A 17751-nucleotide genomic window follows, 5' to 3' on the forward strand; every position below is an offset into this window, starting at 1 on the left:
TCTCCCAACCAAAGAGAGACAGGGCACCAATAAAAAGACCCTTAAAACATACAGTTTCCTCAACAGTGTTAGGAATAAGGCACACCAGGTGGTTAGGTAGGGCTGGAAGCTGGATGAGTGGCCTGGCGTTTTGGGGGAAGGTTTCCCCTGGAAGACGTGACTTTCTGATTTAAGCTTTAAGGATGAGTAACAGTTGGCGAATCCCCTGGAGAGAGCCTCTCACACCACTTGTGGTGAAGAACCAGTCGTTTTTGTTTCCAATTTGCCCGATACCAATAGTAGAACCCTGCTGTGCCGGGTATGACTCACTACGAGTCTGACAGCACCAAAACTGGTTTATCCCCGGTTCAAAGAGTCCACCGATCATTCGCTTGGTGGTTGTGGCATTTTTTTAAACCTATGAAAGTTCCTGGACCTTTGCTCGTAGGTTTTCTACCTGTTACAGACAGGCTCCAGTTTGCAGGCCAGCACAGGGCCACGTGCCACCCTTTGAGGGCACCTCGAAGTTCGTTGGAAATGTCCCCACTGAATTCCAGTCTGCCTTTTAACAAGATTCCCAGGTGATTCCTGGGCACGCTCAAGTGTGAGGACCTGCCCTAGAGGAAACAGTATCAGGTGGGGCTGATCCTTCACCCATCTCACTCGCCTTTGCCTGCTTCCTTTAGATCTAGGAAAAGGGTTACATTTTTTACGGCGCAATTGGCCCTGTCCTCTTCCAGGTTACAAAACGGCATTCTCCCGCTGTTAGGAAAACGTCCTTTAACCTGACGGCAAGAGAGAAACTCAACACGGGAAGGCAGCTTCCAGAAATTCTGAGGAGCCTCGGTTCCCCGCTTTGATCTGGCCCCACAGCCGGGGCAGCTCGGCCGACCGCGCTTCCTTCCCCGGGGTCGCTCATCTGCCGATCTGCATTAATGAGATCCGTGTTGAGCCGGTTCCAGGGGCCGCTGAAGATCAAAGGCACAAAAGAATCCCCCAACCCCTCCTCCCCGGTGACTACTTGGTCTCGATCACCAGAGGGTAGAGTCTACTCCCCCGCCCACTCCTGGGCGGGGAGGCGGGGACCGGAGGAGGTGCAGCCCCAGCCTCGCCTTTCCCCTCCCGCAGCTCAGGCCGCGTTGGCCCCAGGCGGAGTGGGCGGGGCCGGCCCTGCGGAAGCGCGGGGCGGGGTTGGCTTTGGGCTGGGCTCCTGGAGGGGAGGGGCGAGGCGGCCGGGACGGGAGGGCCGGCTGAGTGGGCGGGGCTCAGCTCCTGGCGGGGCGGGGCGGGACGGGGCGCGTGGGCGGGGCGAGCGCTCCTGTCTGCGAGTCTCGGAGCCGCGGTGAGACGGCAGAGCCCAGGCGCCCGAAGCCTCACCGCGGCGGCGCTCGCGCGGGGAGAGCCACTCCGGACTCGCTTTGTGGCCGCTGTCCCCCTGTCGCGGCGAGCGCCTCCGGCAGGAGCGCACAGGGAGGGGGCGCGCTCCCGAGACCCCCGCCGCCCTCCCCCAGCCCGGGGGAAGAATGTGTCACCAGCTGTTCTCCGCTCGCGAGCGCTGCGCCCAGAAGTAAGGAACTTGGAGGCAGGGAGACAAAGGCTGCAGTTGGGACGGATGAGTTAGAGACTTGGGTTTGGGCAAACAAAAGGTGCGAAAGACGAGAAGCGGGTAAGGCCATGGCAGCGGGGGAGCCCCGCGGGCTCGGGTTCCTGGGAGTCGCGCCGTGACACGCATGGTTTCCCCGGACCGTCTGCTGGGCTGACTTCCGCGAGCCGGACGCGGGACTCGGGCAAGTCGGGGAGCGCCCTGGAACAATGGACAACTTCTTCCCCGAGGTGAGTGCGCTCGCGCCGGCCACCCTGCCGGGACCTGGCCCCGGCGCGCCGGGAGGGATCTGCCCACCGCGCCGCGCGCTCGCCGGGGACCCTGCCCAAAGCCCGGGAGGGCGAAACTTTGCGGGAGTCGCCTGAAATCACCCCCCACCCCCCGCCACCCGGGACTCTCGGGATGAGTAAGCCGGGGCAGGTTTTGTTTGGTCCCGCGCTCGGGGCCGTAGCGAAGGTGAGCCTCCTTCCGCGTGGGTGGCTGGCTCGCGGGTGTCCCCGCGGCGCCGCGGGCGAGGTGAGGCGCCCGGCGCCGGGGCCCCACTGCCTGGGTGCGGGAAGCCCAGGAACATGTTCAACCGGGACGTGCCTTTCTCCAAGAAAGTTCTGGTCTGGAATTTCCTTTGCAAAACGTGCCGGCTTCCTGTGAGAGGGGCGCAAACCCTTCCAGAGGAGACGGCTAAGAAGTGCGAGAAGGCAGGCGAGGGTTTAATCATTCACTGTGTTCTCTGCCTGCGGGACCTTTGGAGTCCGGGTTGCAGCTCTCACCGAGATGTACCCGTTCGGGGTTTGAGATCATTCCACAGGGGGAGACCAAAACATCATGTACTTGTGCTGACGGTCTTGGCCGGATTTTGAATTCGAATTTAAAGAAAGTCGTTTAGGGCAAACCATGATTATTTTTAAAGATTACACTGATGCCCCGTACAAGGTCATTGAGGGAGGGGACACGACGGTTACGTGAAAACCCTTGACTCGAGAACCTTTTTCTCCCTCCTCCCTGGGATCGAGAGTTACAGTGGTTTCTTGGCGTCTTCTCCTTTCTTGGTTGTGTTTATTTAATAGATTCTGTTTAAGTTTGAGGTTTGAAGTGGCTCAGAGTAAACTTAGTTGACTTAAAGGAGCCTGATGTGACTTTCATTGAAAGCCAGGGGATGTTTTGTGAATCCAGGACCGTTTGGAATCTTCCAGCAAATTACATTGGTTAGGGTTTGCCTCTGATGGTCAACTTGCTTTATCAGACTTAACTGGATATAGTATTTCAAGTCATTCAGCCTACTGGATGCTTACTTACTGTATTCTCAGACAACTGTTTTTAATGGCCAAAGTGATATATTCTTGGTCATAGTAATGTCCACTTTTTTCAAGTTGTATTTCCTATGTAATCCCACATTTGCTGTGAGAGGAAGGGTGGAAAGGAATGAGTCATCCATTAATTCATATTTTTACTTTTAAAGAAATCTATGGTTAAGACTATAGGTTGTGGTTTTTTTTTTTTTTTTAAACCTGTAGACTTTTGTTTTCATGACTGGAAGAAAGCACCAGAACTTTTTCAGGAGTTGTAGGTTAACCAACTATGAGGGTCCAATGGGCTGCGTTTAATTGCTTTCATCTGTAAGAAAACCTAGGCTCTGCCTCCACGACACTAATTCATAACTTTTTTTGGTTTTCCTTTTGTCTTATGGTTCCCTTGGGAAAGCTCTTGAGATACAGGATTTGTGTTTGGTTTGTTGGGGTTTTACTCCCCTTGAAGCCTGTCTGTGGACCTTGGAGGGAGGGGGGGTTGTGGCCTCCCCTTGGGGAGAACTCTGTCCCCTAGTGCAAGTGGGGGGAACTGCAGGATGACCTGCCCTCACCTCCTTTCCTTGACATACTTTTTCCTTATACCATATTTTGTTCAATGTGAGGAGACCTGGTTGTTGTATATTATTTTAGCGATTCGTATATAATATTGAAGTTGGCCTTTGGCCATCATTTACACCCCCTTCATTTCCTGGATGATGAATCTTAGCCTAAAGACTTTAAGTCATTTGTCTAACCTAGGGAGCTTATTGCAGAATCCAGAGCTTTTTTTCTCTGTTGTTGGTGACTTGAAATAAATTTGCATTTATTTAAAGTTATGCTTTTAACCTTGTGTTGTATTTGTATTAGAATATTTCTAATTAACCTTCAAAGTTCCGCCCCTGATTATAATCACTTTTGAGTGGGAGGCCATCAAGGCCGGAGGGGCAACATTGTGCTGTGTTAATTGGAGACAAACTCTTAACCTAGGTCCTGTCCCTCTCTGTTAGTGTCTTGTAACAGACCATCCTTTTGTTAAATTTGGATAAATTATCCAGTAAGAAAATCATGGCATGTCCTGTTAGAATAGAGACAGTAAGTGTGGCAGTGATATGCTTCCAAGGACCGCCAAACTGTAGAGACTCGGTAGTAGTGTCCTGGTAACTGGCATCTTTGCTAACTTTTTTGTCATTGTGATTTAGGCATAATGACTTGCTGCTCGTTGGACAACAGCTTGAAGCTAACACTAGCAATTGAAAAAAATAAACAAGATGTTGCATGTCTTATCTTTATGTGCGTATGGCCAGATACTAACAGAATGGGGACCTCTTGTGACTAGCAGCTGCTGTTTAGGGCTGGGCCAGAGTTTCTCAAACTGGGTGCCATTGACATTTTGGGTCACTTAATTCTTTGTTGTTGGGAGGCTGTCCTTTGCTATCCACAGCCTCTGCCCACCAGGTGCAAGTAGCGCCCCCAAGCTGTGACAACCAGAATGTCTGGGGACGTTGACGAATGAGCCACGGGTGGCAAAATCACTCCCAGTTGAGAACCCCTGAGCTAGCCCATGGAGCGTTGCCTCGTGGAATTAATTCCTGTGTGTGTTGTAAGCAGAGACTTCTTGCCTGCACTTGCCTGCTTTAAATAGCATCAGGCCTTTTCCTGTTGACCACTAAGATGCGTGGGAGGCTTGTGCCATCGGCGGATGGCTACTAACTTCCAGACGTTCCCCGGGATTGAAGGAGCTGAGTGCCCCACATCTCCCCCAACAGAGTTGTGCTTCCTTCATGACCTTACATTTTTATGGCTTCTCTCACTTAAATTGTGTGCACGCTTCTGGGAACACTTGTTTTTTTAGCCTTTGGAAGTAAGTTGTTAAATTTACTGTAGGCAGAAACGAAGTTGAGGTATGTCTATAACCAGCAGCATTTTTTTTTTTCTTCTTAAAAGCAAACAGAAAGGCTCGACCAAGTGGCAAGAATGTTTTGCAAACATGTTGTTGTTATTTTGAAGTGGATGCTGTTTCCATGTCCCTGGGGCCAAGTACAGCACGGAGGGTCCTAGAGGGGCCAGTAAGCACCAGTTGAACATGTAAATGAGCTTGACTTTTCTGTTTCCTATTTTAGGAATAGGTGTGGCCTACTGGCTTTTCAAACAAAAGATCTTTTGAGGATTATTAATGGGACTTACATGAATGCTTTGATTTTTCAGAATATGTAAAACGTACACGAGTATGAACCCAAATACAAATATAGAAAGCAGGTTATTACCGTCTTAAGATTTAAATTGCTCCTGAAGACATTTCCGCTGCACCTATTTCTTACGACCTGGTTTGCCCTCCAGATGTTAGGTGGAATCCCTTACCTTGTTTCCACTTAATTTGCCAAGGTGTCTTGGTTTTGGTGGTTAACCTGGAGCTGTTCAAATATCTTTTTAAGCTGGAAGGAGTTCTGGAGCCTATTTTTCTTCCCCTTTTCATAGTTCTTTTGTTTTGTTTTATATCTTATTCATTGTCTTGGTTAAAAAAAGAAATAAGCCTTATTTTGGGGCGCTCCTTCCCTCTCTCAAGGACTTCCTTGTTCCACCAGTTCCTGAAGGTGACCCCCTTTGACCGCTATGAAGTAGAATCAGACCCTTTGCTGGTATCTTCTGTTCTCACAGTGGAGTTATGGTGCCTTGCCTTTTCTGCACAGTCTCTACAAATTTCTATTGTCAAATATTCATTTTTAGGCCCCTGCCGGTTTGGGGACAGCAGAGCCCGCAGGAGCAGCTGCATGCAGGACACTTGTTGCCAGCAGGGAGCCCTGATCCCCGGGGCCTGGCAGGGAAGGGCTGCTCTCCCCAGATCATGTGGCCTGCTGTTCTCACCTCTCAAATCGGGCATAGACTAGCGGCATAGGCCAGCGTGGAGGGAGGAGAGAGCAGTGTTTGCTTCTCCAGCGCTGCTGGCTTTGAATGGGGTCACCTCTAAGGACCTGAGCCTTGAATGTACTCTTCTGTTAAAATTGGTAGGAAATAGGGTACCTTATTTTTTCTTTTTTGTTTATTTTTTATTGAAGTGTAATTAACATACGGTGTTCTTAGTTTCAGGTGCACGGTATAATTCAGCAATCTCCGTGCTCATTGTGATTAAGTGTACTCTGTATCCCCTTCTGTCTGTTAGGGATACCTTATTAATGGGTTTCAAAATTTTGCATTCAGAGTAACTACCAAATAACATTTTCATGTCCTCTGCAGAGAACATTCAAGAATGAGCAACCAGTGACCTCTATGTTAAGCTTGACAATACTTCCCCGTGCCTGAATGCCCCTAGTTGGAGTGAAAAGGGTCTCATCCTTAAAAGTAGAAAAGATGTGGCTTTTGGAAACCTGGCTATACCCCTCTCCCCCGCGGGATCTTGGCTTTTCTGACCTTCCTGGGCTTTATTTCTGTGGGTATAATCATATCAACCTTGCATGATTATTAGAATTTGAGATGAGATTGACTTGGCACATGGAGCTTAGTTAGAGTAACTAAGTAAGAGTTAGTGGCTCTTGATGGTGAATGGAATTCCAGTATTCAGTGGTGCAGAGAAACCTTGGCCTTCGGGCTGTTCCCCAGTATCATTTCTTTTCCTAGATTGCATTTATTTTCCCCCTTTCAACCTGTATACTTCTGGCACATTTTCCCTTTCCAGAGTTCTGTCTGCATCATGTCTGTATTGCTAATAAAATCAGGCTCACATTCCGTCCTCTGATTTTCCAGGCCCTCTGATCTTGCAACTCTTTATTCTTTTTTTCCCATGTGAGTTCTATTCCCGAGGATCTCTTACTGGTCCTACTCCATGCTTTTGTGCGCCCGTCCTCTCCGCTGATCGGATGTCCTACCTGGCTAGCTCCTTTCTTGAAACCATCCCTGACCGGTCTAGTTTACGGTGACCCCTGCCTCTCTTTCTTCCCTCTGAACTTGGCTCCTCCTCTTTCTGCCCTGGTCTTGTTAGGAATTTACCCTGGTTAGCTAGAGCTTTACATATCTTCTTCCTTTTCCCCCTTCTCAAGTGAATAAACAGAGCCTCAAGAGGTTGACTATCCCATTTATAAGTTTTCTCACCTCATTTGCACAAAGAGGTCCTTAAGGAAGGGATCTTCTCTTTCTATAGCCTTTATTTACCCCTTAAGTACAGATCTTTTTATGGTGGGAGGGGCGATGCTTTTAATGTTTTTCCTTGATTGTAGAACATTTTATAATTCTTCAAGGTCAATAATCAATATCACTAAAGTTTATAGAGAGCTCCATGTACCAGGCACGTTTTTGAATACTTGATACTTAGTAGCTCCTTGGATGCATTTGACAGCTCTTGGATTAAGTCCCCATGAACAAAGAAAGTGAGACAAGGAGGGGTTGTTAAGTAAGTAGCCCAGGGCCCCACAGTTAGAAAGTGATCATCAGGATTTGAGCGCACATTTGTGTTCCCAGATTCTCTGAACTCCTCACTGCCATTCTTGTCTGTCCTGTTGATGTCATTGCCTTACGCTTTTATCATTGCTTCTGGGCTCTTTGAAGTGCTGTATACAGTAGGTAGTTCGTAAATGATCTTTGAGTTAAACTGCCTGAGAGCTTGGGGAAACCCACACACTCCCGAAGCATTGAAACCTGGTGGGAAAATGTTCATCCTGCCATTCATTTTTATCTGGTTTGCTTTTTACTTTAGAAAGACCCACCTGCTGTTTCCTTGTGCAATGTGGTTGCAAAAGCTGCCAGCCCGACCTCATGACGATGGTAGGACGATTTGTGTAAGAAGATACTGAGAAGACTCGCTTTTTGAGTTTCATTAGAACTCCTTCGTCTCCCCAGTTCTGGCTGTCTCTTATCGTAGGGTTTCTCTTTGAGGTTTTCTGATGGAATGTTCGCTCTCAGTTCAAGATTCTCGTGTCCTCTCAGGGTTTCTCCTTATTGGTTTTGTTTTACTTGCTAGCAGCTTGGTGCTTGGGGCGTGATCACCCACAGCAGAGCTGAATGTTTCTCAAACAGCATCCTTGATTAAAACATCTTGCTGCCTGGCCGAGAGCTTTTCAGAAAATGTGTCCATCGGGTCTGGAGTATGAAACTTGAGTCCCCAGTTTAAATCTAGCATCTCTTGTCATATGACATCCTATCCATCACCTGACTCTGCCAGTTATGGGGGGGGGGGGTGGAAGTGGGGTTGGGAGGGAGGTGTTAGGGCTCCTGTTGAAATTCAGCCTGAGCAAGTGGGGGACACCTGGGTGTTGTAAATTTAATAACTCTACCTTCACCCAAGCTTCAGTATCTGTTCTTCAGGATTAAAGTCATCCAAGTGTGGGGTGCCTAGGTGGCTCAGTCATTAAACATCTGCCTTTGGCTCAGGTCATGATCCTTGGGTCCTGGGATCTAGCCCCGCATCAGACTCTCTGCTCCGTGGGGAGCCTGCTTCCCCTGCCCCCGCCCCGCCCCACTCCCATTTGCTTGTGTTCCCTTTCTCCGGTCTCTCTCTGTCGATTAAATAAATAAATACAATTTTAAAAAATATATATTTTTAAAAAATCGTCTCAGTATAGGGGCACCTGGCTGGCTCAGTGGGTTAAGCCTCTGCCTTCGGCTCAGGGCATGATTCCAGGGTCCTGGGATCGAGCCCCGCATCAGGCTCTCTGCTCAGCGGGGAGCTTGCTTCCCCCTCTCTCTCTCTGCCTGCCTCTCTGCCTACTTGTGATCTCTCTCTCTCTCTGTTAAATAAATAAATAAAATCAAAATTATTTTTTAAAAAATCATCTCAGTATAAAAACATTTTACATGCGGAATTTTTTTTTTTTAATGAGTTATTAGCAAAGAAAAGGTAGGCGAGGTTCAATTTTTGCACTTTGGGGTTGGCTTATCTTTACCACTTGTTGGACATTTAGAGGTGAAGATAAAAGATTTAGAGGATGTTACAGTAAAATATTAGCTTTTTTACTTGAACTGTTACCCAACATAAGGTCTGAAAATGATCCCATAATTGTTTTAAATGTCTCTTTTCTTTTTTCTGGTCCATTAGTAACATATGAGCAGTACCCGTTGACAGTGGTATACGTTATGGAGAGAGGTGGTCTTATCTCCAAAAGCCCGTGTTTGTGAGGTCTACTTTTCCTGTGTTTAAATTTAAAAGAAGTTTATCCGTAGCCCACATGCTCACGTGTGCAGCGACCCCTTATCTTTGGTTTCACTGTCTTCTTAGATATTTAAATTGTGCTTTAAAAAACTTTTGTTAAACATAAATTTACTATGTCGTTACAGACCTAACTATGTCAAAGTAATGTACTATTTGCCATGTCATTCTTAAATCCATTTCTTCTTTCCTTAATCCTGCAAAAAATATGTACTAAATTTAGAAAATTCCAGAAGCGAGAGACAAAAGTCTGGGTCCTACTTTTAATGTTTTGGTCTTTCCATACCTCTGTATATATGTTTCTAGAAAAGCACACCTATACTATTTTCCTCTTAAGAGTTGATTGCTAAAAGCTTTAAGTATCAAGAAACTTGGCGTGTGTCATTTTCAAGGTCAGGGGCAAGACTACAAATGTAGACCCCATATCACATATCTAATTATTTAAAAGTTATAAATCAAGCTTACAGACTGGTACATAAAATATTTGCCTACCTTGACACATAGACCTTCATTAGGACACAGTCAAAAACATTTGTGTGAGGCTATGGTTTTTATTGCTGGGAGGCAGCAGAATATCAAAGGTAAATGAAGATAATTATAGTTGCACATGTCTGGCCATTCGTTTGATAGGCCAGTGATGTTTGCATGAGTAATAGACATATAGTCCATAATATACTTTCCATAAATCCATTTCTCTTGCCCGTAGTTCAGCAAAATCACTAAATTATGTGGTTATCGTCAAGATTTTCACAATTTATGTTTTATGGACGGTGACACCAAAGTAAAAGATCTTTCTTAGGTCCTAGTGGTTCTTTGGTTTTTACTGAACTTGAGTTTGGAGAAGGCCTGCTCCGTAAGGCAAGACTGTAGTTATTGACATTATCAACAAAAATCCGTATAGTAATATTTTTCTTTTTTTTCAATAAAGTATAATTAACATAGTGCTATTTCAGGTATACAGTTTAATGATTCACCAACTATACATTACTCACTGTTCACCAAGATACATATACTCTTAATCCCCTTTATGTCGCTTATATAGCAGTATTTAGATTAAAGAAAAAGGTTGCATGTGATCATTGATTTTTGCAGAAAGAACTAAATATTTTAAGTTAATTATATAAATCACATTAATACTGTGAATTTTCAGTGTTGTTCCTAAAACTTTTCAATGCTGTGTACATTATAAAGAAAACAATTCATTAAAAATCTGTTTTCAAATGAAACTAGACTTTAATGCATCTTGGCCACAAAATAATCTGTAGAAAAATGTGTTTGGGGATAATGTGTGTGTGTGAGTCTTTTCCTTCCTAGTCTTACAATTTTTTTTTTTTTAAGATTTATTTATTTGACAGAGAGAGAGACAGCGAGAGAGGGAACACAAACAGGGGAGCAGGAGAGGGAGAGGCAGGCTTCCCACTGAGCAGAGGGGCTACATCCCAGGACCCTGGGGTCAGAACCTGAACAGAAGGCAGATGTGTAACAATAGCCACTCAGGTGCCCCCTTACAAATGTTTTTATTTCCTTAACTTGTATTACATATTTTCTTGAAATTTCAGGTTTTTGGTGGGTTTTGTTTTTTGTTTTTGTAAGGTTTTAGTTTTTTGAGAGCATGTACAAGCTAGAGGAGGGGCAGAGGGAGAGGAAGAAACAGGTTCTCTAGTAAGCAGGGAGCCCGATGCGGGGCTTGATCCTAGGACACTGGGATCATGTCCTAAGCTGAAGGCAGATGCTTAACTGACTGAGCCACCCAGGCACCCCTGAAAATAACATTTTCCACCAAAGTCCATGATTCATTCTTTGAGATACCTTTTTTTTTTTTTTTTTTTTTAAATGGTTGTTGTGATGGGCAGGCATACTCTGGAGTCTATAGCCCAAGGTAGGAGTCCTAGGTGTCTGAGTCCTCCTGACATATATCATCATTTATATGACCATTTCAGGTTGTTTCTAGTTATTTGCTTTTCTAGAAAACCACACCCGTGTTCTTATATCTAGATCATGGTATGCTTGTCTGATTGTTTCTTTAGGATAAACTTGCCTGGGAGTAGAGATGTTTGATCAAAGAATTGGTGCATTTTTAGTTAGATGATTTAGCAGTGAAAGTTTTATGAGAGGTGTCCCTGCAGCTTAAGTACAACAGGTACAGCCGAAAGGCAAGTCATGAACACATCAGGATGGTGAACACACATCCTGATGTGTTCATGACAGCAGGGATTTTGTGACTTCTAATTAGAATCTTAATGACCCACATTATTTCACAAAGGAAGTTATCACATAATACTAGACTTGTGTCGACTGTCAGGTTCTCCTCTGAGCTACAGAGGGGAGAGATGGTCTCAGATCATTACAAGCAGGGCTGGTGATTCACATCAAGCCTCAGAAGATCCCTGTGTGGGTGCCAAAGTTAAATTTAAGTCACCGAAGTGCACACGAGGGACCTGGCTTTACCTTGTGAGGGTGGGGTGGGGTGGGGTTAGCATTGGCCATTGGTTTTGGGAACTGTTCATGGATTTTTCTTATAATTCTCATTCTTTTGTACTGTAAATATCCTTGTGTGTTAACCCCAGGCCACAACAGCAACAAGATGGTGGCGGTTCTAACTGTAGGGATTTAGGGAACCTACAAAACTGTGTGTGTGTATGAAAGCTTTTTCTTATTTTTCACCCCCATGAAATTTTTGGAGTGAGTGTTGAGTGAAAGGTGAAATAATACTGCCCCTTTTATAGTATACACTGTTGTCATTTAATACAAGTTTGCATCTGCTTATTCCCACCCCCATTTCATTCTTTAAATGATGGCAGCTAAGCCTTCTTGGGACGCTGAAAAATGCAACAGGATATTCCTGTCATCCCCCAGGATCTCAGCAGGATGGAATGGAAAGGGGATTTTTTTTGATGTAAGCCAAGACGGCTAAGGCCATCGAGAGTGTCCTTCCTGAGTGGTGAGTTGAGTCAGGCCTATGGCGGTGGCCGCAGGGAGATGGTCTTCCAGGTGAAGGCTGTGGCCAGAGAAGCCAGGCCAGGCAGCGGCAGGCAGCTGTCTCCCGAAGGCTTGTCACTCCAGGAGGAGCTGCGCACTCAGGTCCTGAGACTCAGAACTCCACCGGGAACGTCACAGTGCAGAGATGCAAAAGCATCCCTCTGCTTCTTGCCCTCGGCTGACCTGGGTGTTTGGGAGGAAAGCCCAGTGAAGACAGCCCAGTGTGGGAGCAAGGGGAGTCTTTCCCCCAGTCATTTCTTAGGGGGCAGGGGCTCCTCCTTCCTACTTCTTACTGCTTCTAGTCCTGTGCTTTGAAAACACAGTTTGTCGGGCGCAGGGAAAAAAAGAAGAGACCAATCCTCTGAAAAGGAACTCTTTAACTTTGCTAACCCCCCCGATGAGGGGCTCTTGATCCCCAGGGACTGGGCCATCTCTAGCTCTCCCAGCCCCAACTGCCTTCACAGCTCCCGCCGGTTTCCCTGCCGGCCCGCTGTGCCCTGCCCGTCCCCACCTTGCGCCCCTGACCTTGCTGCCTCTTTCCTAGTGTAGTTACCATACGAGCGGAGAGTGCTTCCTGAGCCCTAGGGAGATGCCCTGTATTCTCCTCACCACCCGGCTTGTAGAGCAAAGAATTTCTTCGCCTACGAATTTTCTTCATACCTCTGTTTATTTTGTTGTTGTTGTTTTGTTTTTTGGAAAAATGCTCACTTGTTCTTGTTTTTTCCACGAGGAATGTGTGTAGAGTATGATGAGTGTTTCAGCAATAAGTAGGTGAGCTGTGCTTACAAGTGTAAGAGACTTTTTTTGTTTAAACTACTTTATATATAAGGTAAATCTATGTATATGCGTGCACAGGTGCTTGTCCGTGTCACGTGCACACCTGCGCACAGTGCTCGCTCCTGTGACACATGTGCATGCACACATGTGCACGTGGGCACTGTGCAGCCTTAAGTGTAACATGTGCACACAGGTGACACATTCACACCGGTGACACGTGTGATTACACACGTGCTCTTGTGTGTAACACGCATGTATACACATGTAAATGATGCATGCTCGTACACACGAGCACACAGTATGAACCCACCCACGTAATATGGGTGTACACATGTGTATATGTGCATACCCCCATATCTAACACACGCGTGTACACACACGTGCATGTAAATGCACTCAAACACATACACGTGTTAGGTTTAGCATCGCAGTTCCAGACCATGAGTCTGTCACGGCTATGGGTATGGGAAACGAAGTATCTCCCCATGGCTGTGCTGCCTAAGGGTTTGGTCCACATCTAGTAGGTGAATTGTTTGCTGTTGAGAAGTTTTCAGTAGGCAGCATTTCTGAACTGCTTACAGTTTTCTATGAAGTTAAAGGTTAGAAAAGCAGCCTCTGTACCTTTTCACATGTTACTTGCTCTGTTAGGGTAGGGCCATCAGAATACTGCTTTTTAACCAGAGGTCCTGGATTTCCTTACGATTTTCACTGATTAGGGATTTTCTCAAAGGTTCCAAGTTCAAGGACACGAATTCTGGTGCATACTGTAAATTCTAGCACTAAGGTTTTCAGACCTTGAGAATCACTGAAATTTCAGGTGTTTCTCTTGGTAACATAGCTTTTTGGCTGTAACAGGTTCCTTCTTGCCTTTGGACAGATCTGTTAGGTTGCTGTAGTTTAGGTTCTCAAACAATATTTGCTTAAGATTCTCATTGAGAAGGCCAGTGCGTCTTTTCTGTAAATATCAATGGAATATATAAATATGTGAATAAATAAACCATACATAAATAAGTGAAGATGAGTAAATAGAATAGAAAATGGAATCTCCTGTTGTTTTTCAAAGTCTGTATCAGAGGAAAAACATCTGATAAAATGAGCCCCTGATTATATGATCAGGACGAGGTGCTTCCGTGCAGTATCTTGGAGATGAAGCAAGCAAGGCAGGGCCTCCTGGTCCAAATTGTGGAGGGCAAGTTGTGCATGTTTGTTCACCATAGTTTTTATTTTCCTGTACCATCATAAAAAAAGAAAAAACAACTAAAGCACAAGTCATCAGTTCTACAAGTGAAAATGGAGAGCAGACCTAGTTCTAGGTCAGCGGCCGCCAGCGGGCTGTAGGCACTGTTAACAAAATGGGCCTCTGACATTGCAAAATCCCGGGGAGATGGGAGGGCTCTCCATGGGAATGTAGCTCTGTCCTTATTTGCCTGTTATCTTTGTGAGATCAAGTAGATTCCTCTTCAGCTGGGGCACAGAGAACTAGGTGACTGTACCCAAGACCTATCACCAAACCGTGGGGTCAGAAATACAACTCAGGTTATGTCCTTCGAGTTTCTTAAAATTCTCCTGGACCCTTCAACCTCCCTCAGGTCCCTATGTGTGACTCTTCACAGTTGGCATGTGCCTGAGGAGCAGGGAAATAGGATCCCTTCTGAAGAACAAGATGTTACTGTAAAACATTAGATGAAGTTGTTATTCCCTCTAGGAAAGCAGAATTGTGGCAATTTCTTTCAAAAGATGATACATCCTGTCTTTAGCACAGCCCAGTTTAGGACAAAATTTTCTTTAAAAAAGAAAAAAAAAAAAAAAAAGGTGTTCTAGCTGTGTTCTCTAACTCAGATCAATAGTGTATTTGTCCAAGGGAGAAATATGGTGTATACTTAGGATTTGATATAATGTGGGATTTTGATAATGATTTGAATAAATGGAGCTTGGGGTGTGGCTAAGCCACAATACAGTCTTTTCAACCTCTGAGCCAGCCATCTGCACTTTCTGTTATTCATCTTAACTTGTGAAGATGTATTGATCACTTGATGGGGACTGTGCTGAATTCTTTACCTGGATTAATTAGTATAATCTTCCCAATACTCCTTTTTTTTTTTTTTTGGAGCATGAGAGAGACAGCAAGCCTGAGGGTTGGGGGGGTTACAGAGGGAGGGAAAGAGAGAAACTCAAGCAGGCTCCATGTTCAGCACAGGGCCCATCGTGGGACTCGATCTTATGACCCTGAGATCACAACCTGAGCTGAAATCAAGAGTCAGATGCTTAGCAGACTGAGCCACCCAGGTGCCCCAAATCTGCCCAGTAATCCTATGCAGTTGGTACTATCCCCTCTCTTCTATATATAAGAATAGAGCCCCAGGGGTGCCTGCCTTCGGCTCAGGTCATGATCTCAGGATCCTGGGATAGAGCCCTGCATGAGGCTCTCTGCTCAGCAGGGAGCCTGCTTCCCCCTCTCTCTCTGCCTGCCTCTCTGCCTACTTGTGATCTGTCTCTCTGTCAAATAAATAAATAAAATCTTTTAAAAAAAGAAAAAAAAAAGAATAGAGCCCCAGAGAAGCCAAGTAATTTGCCCAAGTTCATACAGCTGGGAAGTGATAGAGCTAGAATTTGGACCCAAAGATACTGAACTCTTTGGAACTTAAATTCGTTTGGAGGTGACGTCAGTAGTTTGTGTAGAGGGAGGTGAAGATAGATCTGTGTCAAAATCATTAGGGATGTGTATTTGCATCTCCCTAGAGAGCAGACCAAAGTCCTATGATACAAGACCAAGAAGTACCTACTTTTGCCAGAGACTAAAATAAGGAATGGAAGCTTTCCTGTAAACGAAGCAGAAACACGGCCTTGGTCGTTCTCAGGATGGCACCCACTGAACGTTCCTCCTGAACGAGAGGGGTTGCGGGCATTCTGTTGGGGAGAACGTTCAAGGACGAGTTCCTGTGCAATTTGTAAATTTCTGGGGAGATTTCCTACTGAAGATGGAGGTCATGCTGAATTTCCGGTCATTTTTCTTGGCTTTTGTATGTTTTTGATAAACTCCAGATTCCCATGAAGTGATGTTGTGAGAAGGCTTGTTTGCTTTGGAATCGGCGTGTGGTTTGCAACTCTTGCTTGTCATGTGCTTTGCTGATGGCTTCTGTCTGCCCTGCAGCTCTGAAATTCAGCTGTCCGATCATACTTCGGCATCTTCCTCCACAAAGATGGATAAAAGTCCCATTTCATTTAAGTTTAGGGCTTAATCTTTTTTTATGAAGATACTTTTAGGCTCACAGCAAGTGATAAAAATGTTTTTGTTTTTTGTTTTTTTTAAAGACTTATTTATTTGACAGCACAAGTGGGGGAGTGGCAGGCAGAGGGAGAGGGAGAAGCAGGCTTCCCACTGAACAGGGAGCCCGATGTGGGGCTCCTTCCTAGGTCCCTGGGAACATGACCTGAGGCGAAGGCAGACGCTTAACCGACTGAGCCACCCCGGCGCCCCTCAAGTGATAATAATTTTAAGAAACCACCATTTTGGAAAAAGGTCCTCCTCCTACTGATATAACATGTTTACTAGAGATTTAATGGTTTACATTTAAGTGAACTGTGCAAAGCTGTAATTCAATTAAGCTGGTGATAGGTTGACTGCTAATGTTTTGTATTCCTCATAAATGTGGATTTTATAGTTTAAAAAGTGCTAACACGTAAAAGAAGAAGGTAGCATGGTTATATCAGCAGATCTACTCTGTCATAACGTGCATAGCCAGAATGTTGCTAAGGGTTTGGTGGATCATTACTGGTGGGATTTGAATTTTATGCAGAGGAGTGCCTCTCACCTGGACAATTTTTCCTCCCTGGAGACATTTTTGGCTGTTACCACTGATCCCTTGATGTGGGAAGGGTACTGCTGGACCTAGTGAGTGGAAGAGAGGGATCCTGCTGAATGTCCTGGGATGCCCAGGACAGCACCCCACAATGTAGACTGATTCAGTTCCAATGTCAGTAGAGCAAAGACTTAGAAACCCTGATACAGAAGACTGACTTGATTCTATAAAATTCTACCCTTTAGTATTTCAGTTTATTGTTTTCTAAGTAAAATGATTACCACTGACATAATTTTCTATAAAATATTTTTTAGGGGTATGTGTGCATGGCTGTGAATGAGGCCTTCATCTGATTTTTAAATTTTAATATCCAAATTGATTATAGTGAATCTGTTGAAGTTGTTAAATTTACTATAGTAAATTTGTTTAGTCATGTTAGACATCTAGATTTATAGTTATATTTATTCCACAATTGATTTTTCTGGCATTCATGAAAAATAAAACATTTATTATATGTCTGTACATTTATACAGTAGGCTGTAATTTTTTTCTAGGCTTTCTTAGCTGTGAGCTTCCATTTGTCCTAAAAGACAAAGGGATAGACAGTAGGACAAGCTCCATGACAGAACACCAGGAGACCAACATGTAGATTTGAGATGGAAGAGAGCCGGAAGGGGCAGCATTAGTGCTCTGTTCTCTGGGCCTCTACCCACTTGATCCTTTTGACTCATTACCAAACACTTGTGTATTAACAGTGTCGGTGACACGAGGCAGCCTCTTGCGAGGGGTAAGTGAACCTTTACCAACAAACTCCACACCCTCCTTTCTTTTCTGCTCCTCCCTATTTTGATGAGTAAGTGTGTGATTTTTTCTTTTGGTTTAATTTTCACCTGGCGTGTTGTTTTTTTCAAGCCACCGCAATGAATTACTGAACGCTGGGTAAGGGCAGTTGAGTCAGCAGCCTGACCTTTAAAATAAATGGAAGAATACGTCTAAGTTCACATCGGACCTTCAGGCAGGAGGGAAATTAAGTTAGGTTCATCTTAAAGTTCCTGGATTTAGGGGCACCTGGCTGGTTCAGTAAGGAGAACGTGCAACCCTGGATCTCAGGGTCATGAGTTCAAGCCCCATGTTGGGCGTGGAACCTACTTTAAAAAAAAAAAAAAAAAAAGTTCCTGGATTTAATCTGTGATATAG

At 45.1% G+C, this 17751-nt stretch overlaps 1 protein-coding gene across 2 annotated transcripts in view; it reads left to right on the forward strand.

The window, feature by feature from the left end:
• Positions 1-1315: 1315 nt before the first annotated feature.
• Positions 1316-17751, forward strand: part of MYO10 (myosin X) — a 213488-nt gene continuing 197052 nt past the window's right edge. For both annotated transcript variants that reach the window (XM_044233626.1, XM_044233636.1), the window contains exon 1: positions 1316-1812. In XM_044233626.1, the coding sequence (XP_044089561.1) occupies positions 1792-1812 (21 nt within the window). In that variant the 5' untranslated portion in view covers positions 1316-1791. The remainder of the gene's footprint in view (positions 1813-17751) is intronic.

The sequence above is a fragment of the Neovison vison genome, chromosome 1, assembly GCF_020171115.1.
Source record: "Neovison vison isolate M4711 chromosome 1, ASM_NN_V1, whole genome shotgun sequence".
Taxonomy (NCBI): Eukaryota; Metazoa; Chordata; class Mammalia; order Carnivora; family Mustelidae; genus Neogale; species Neogale vison.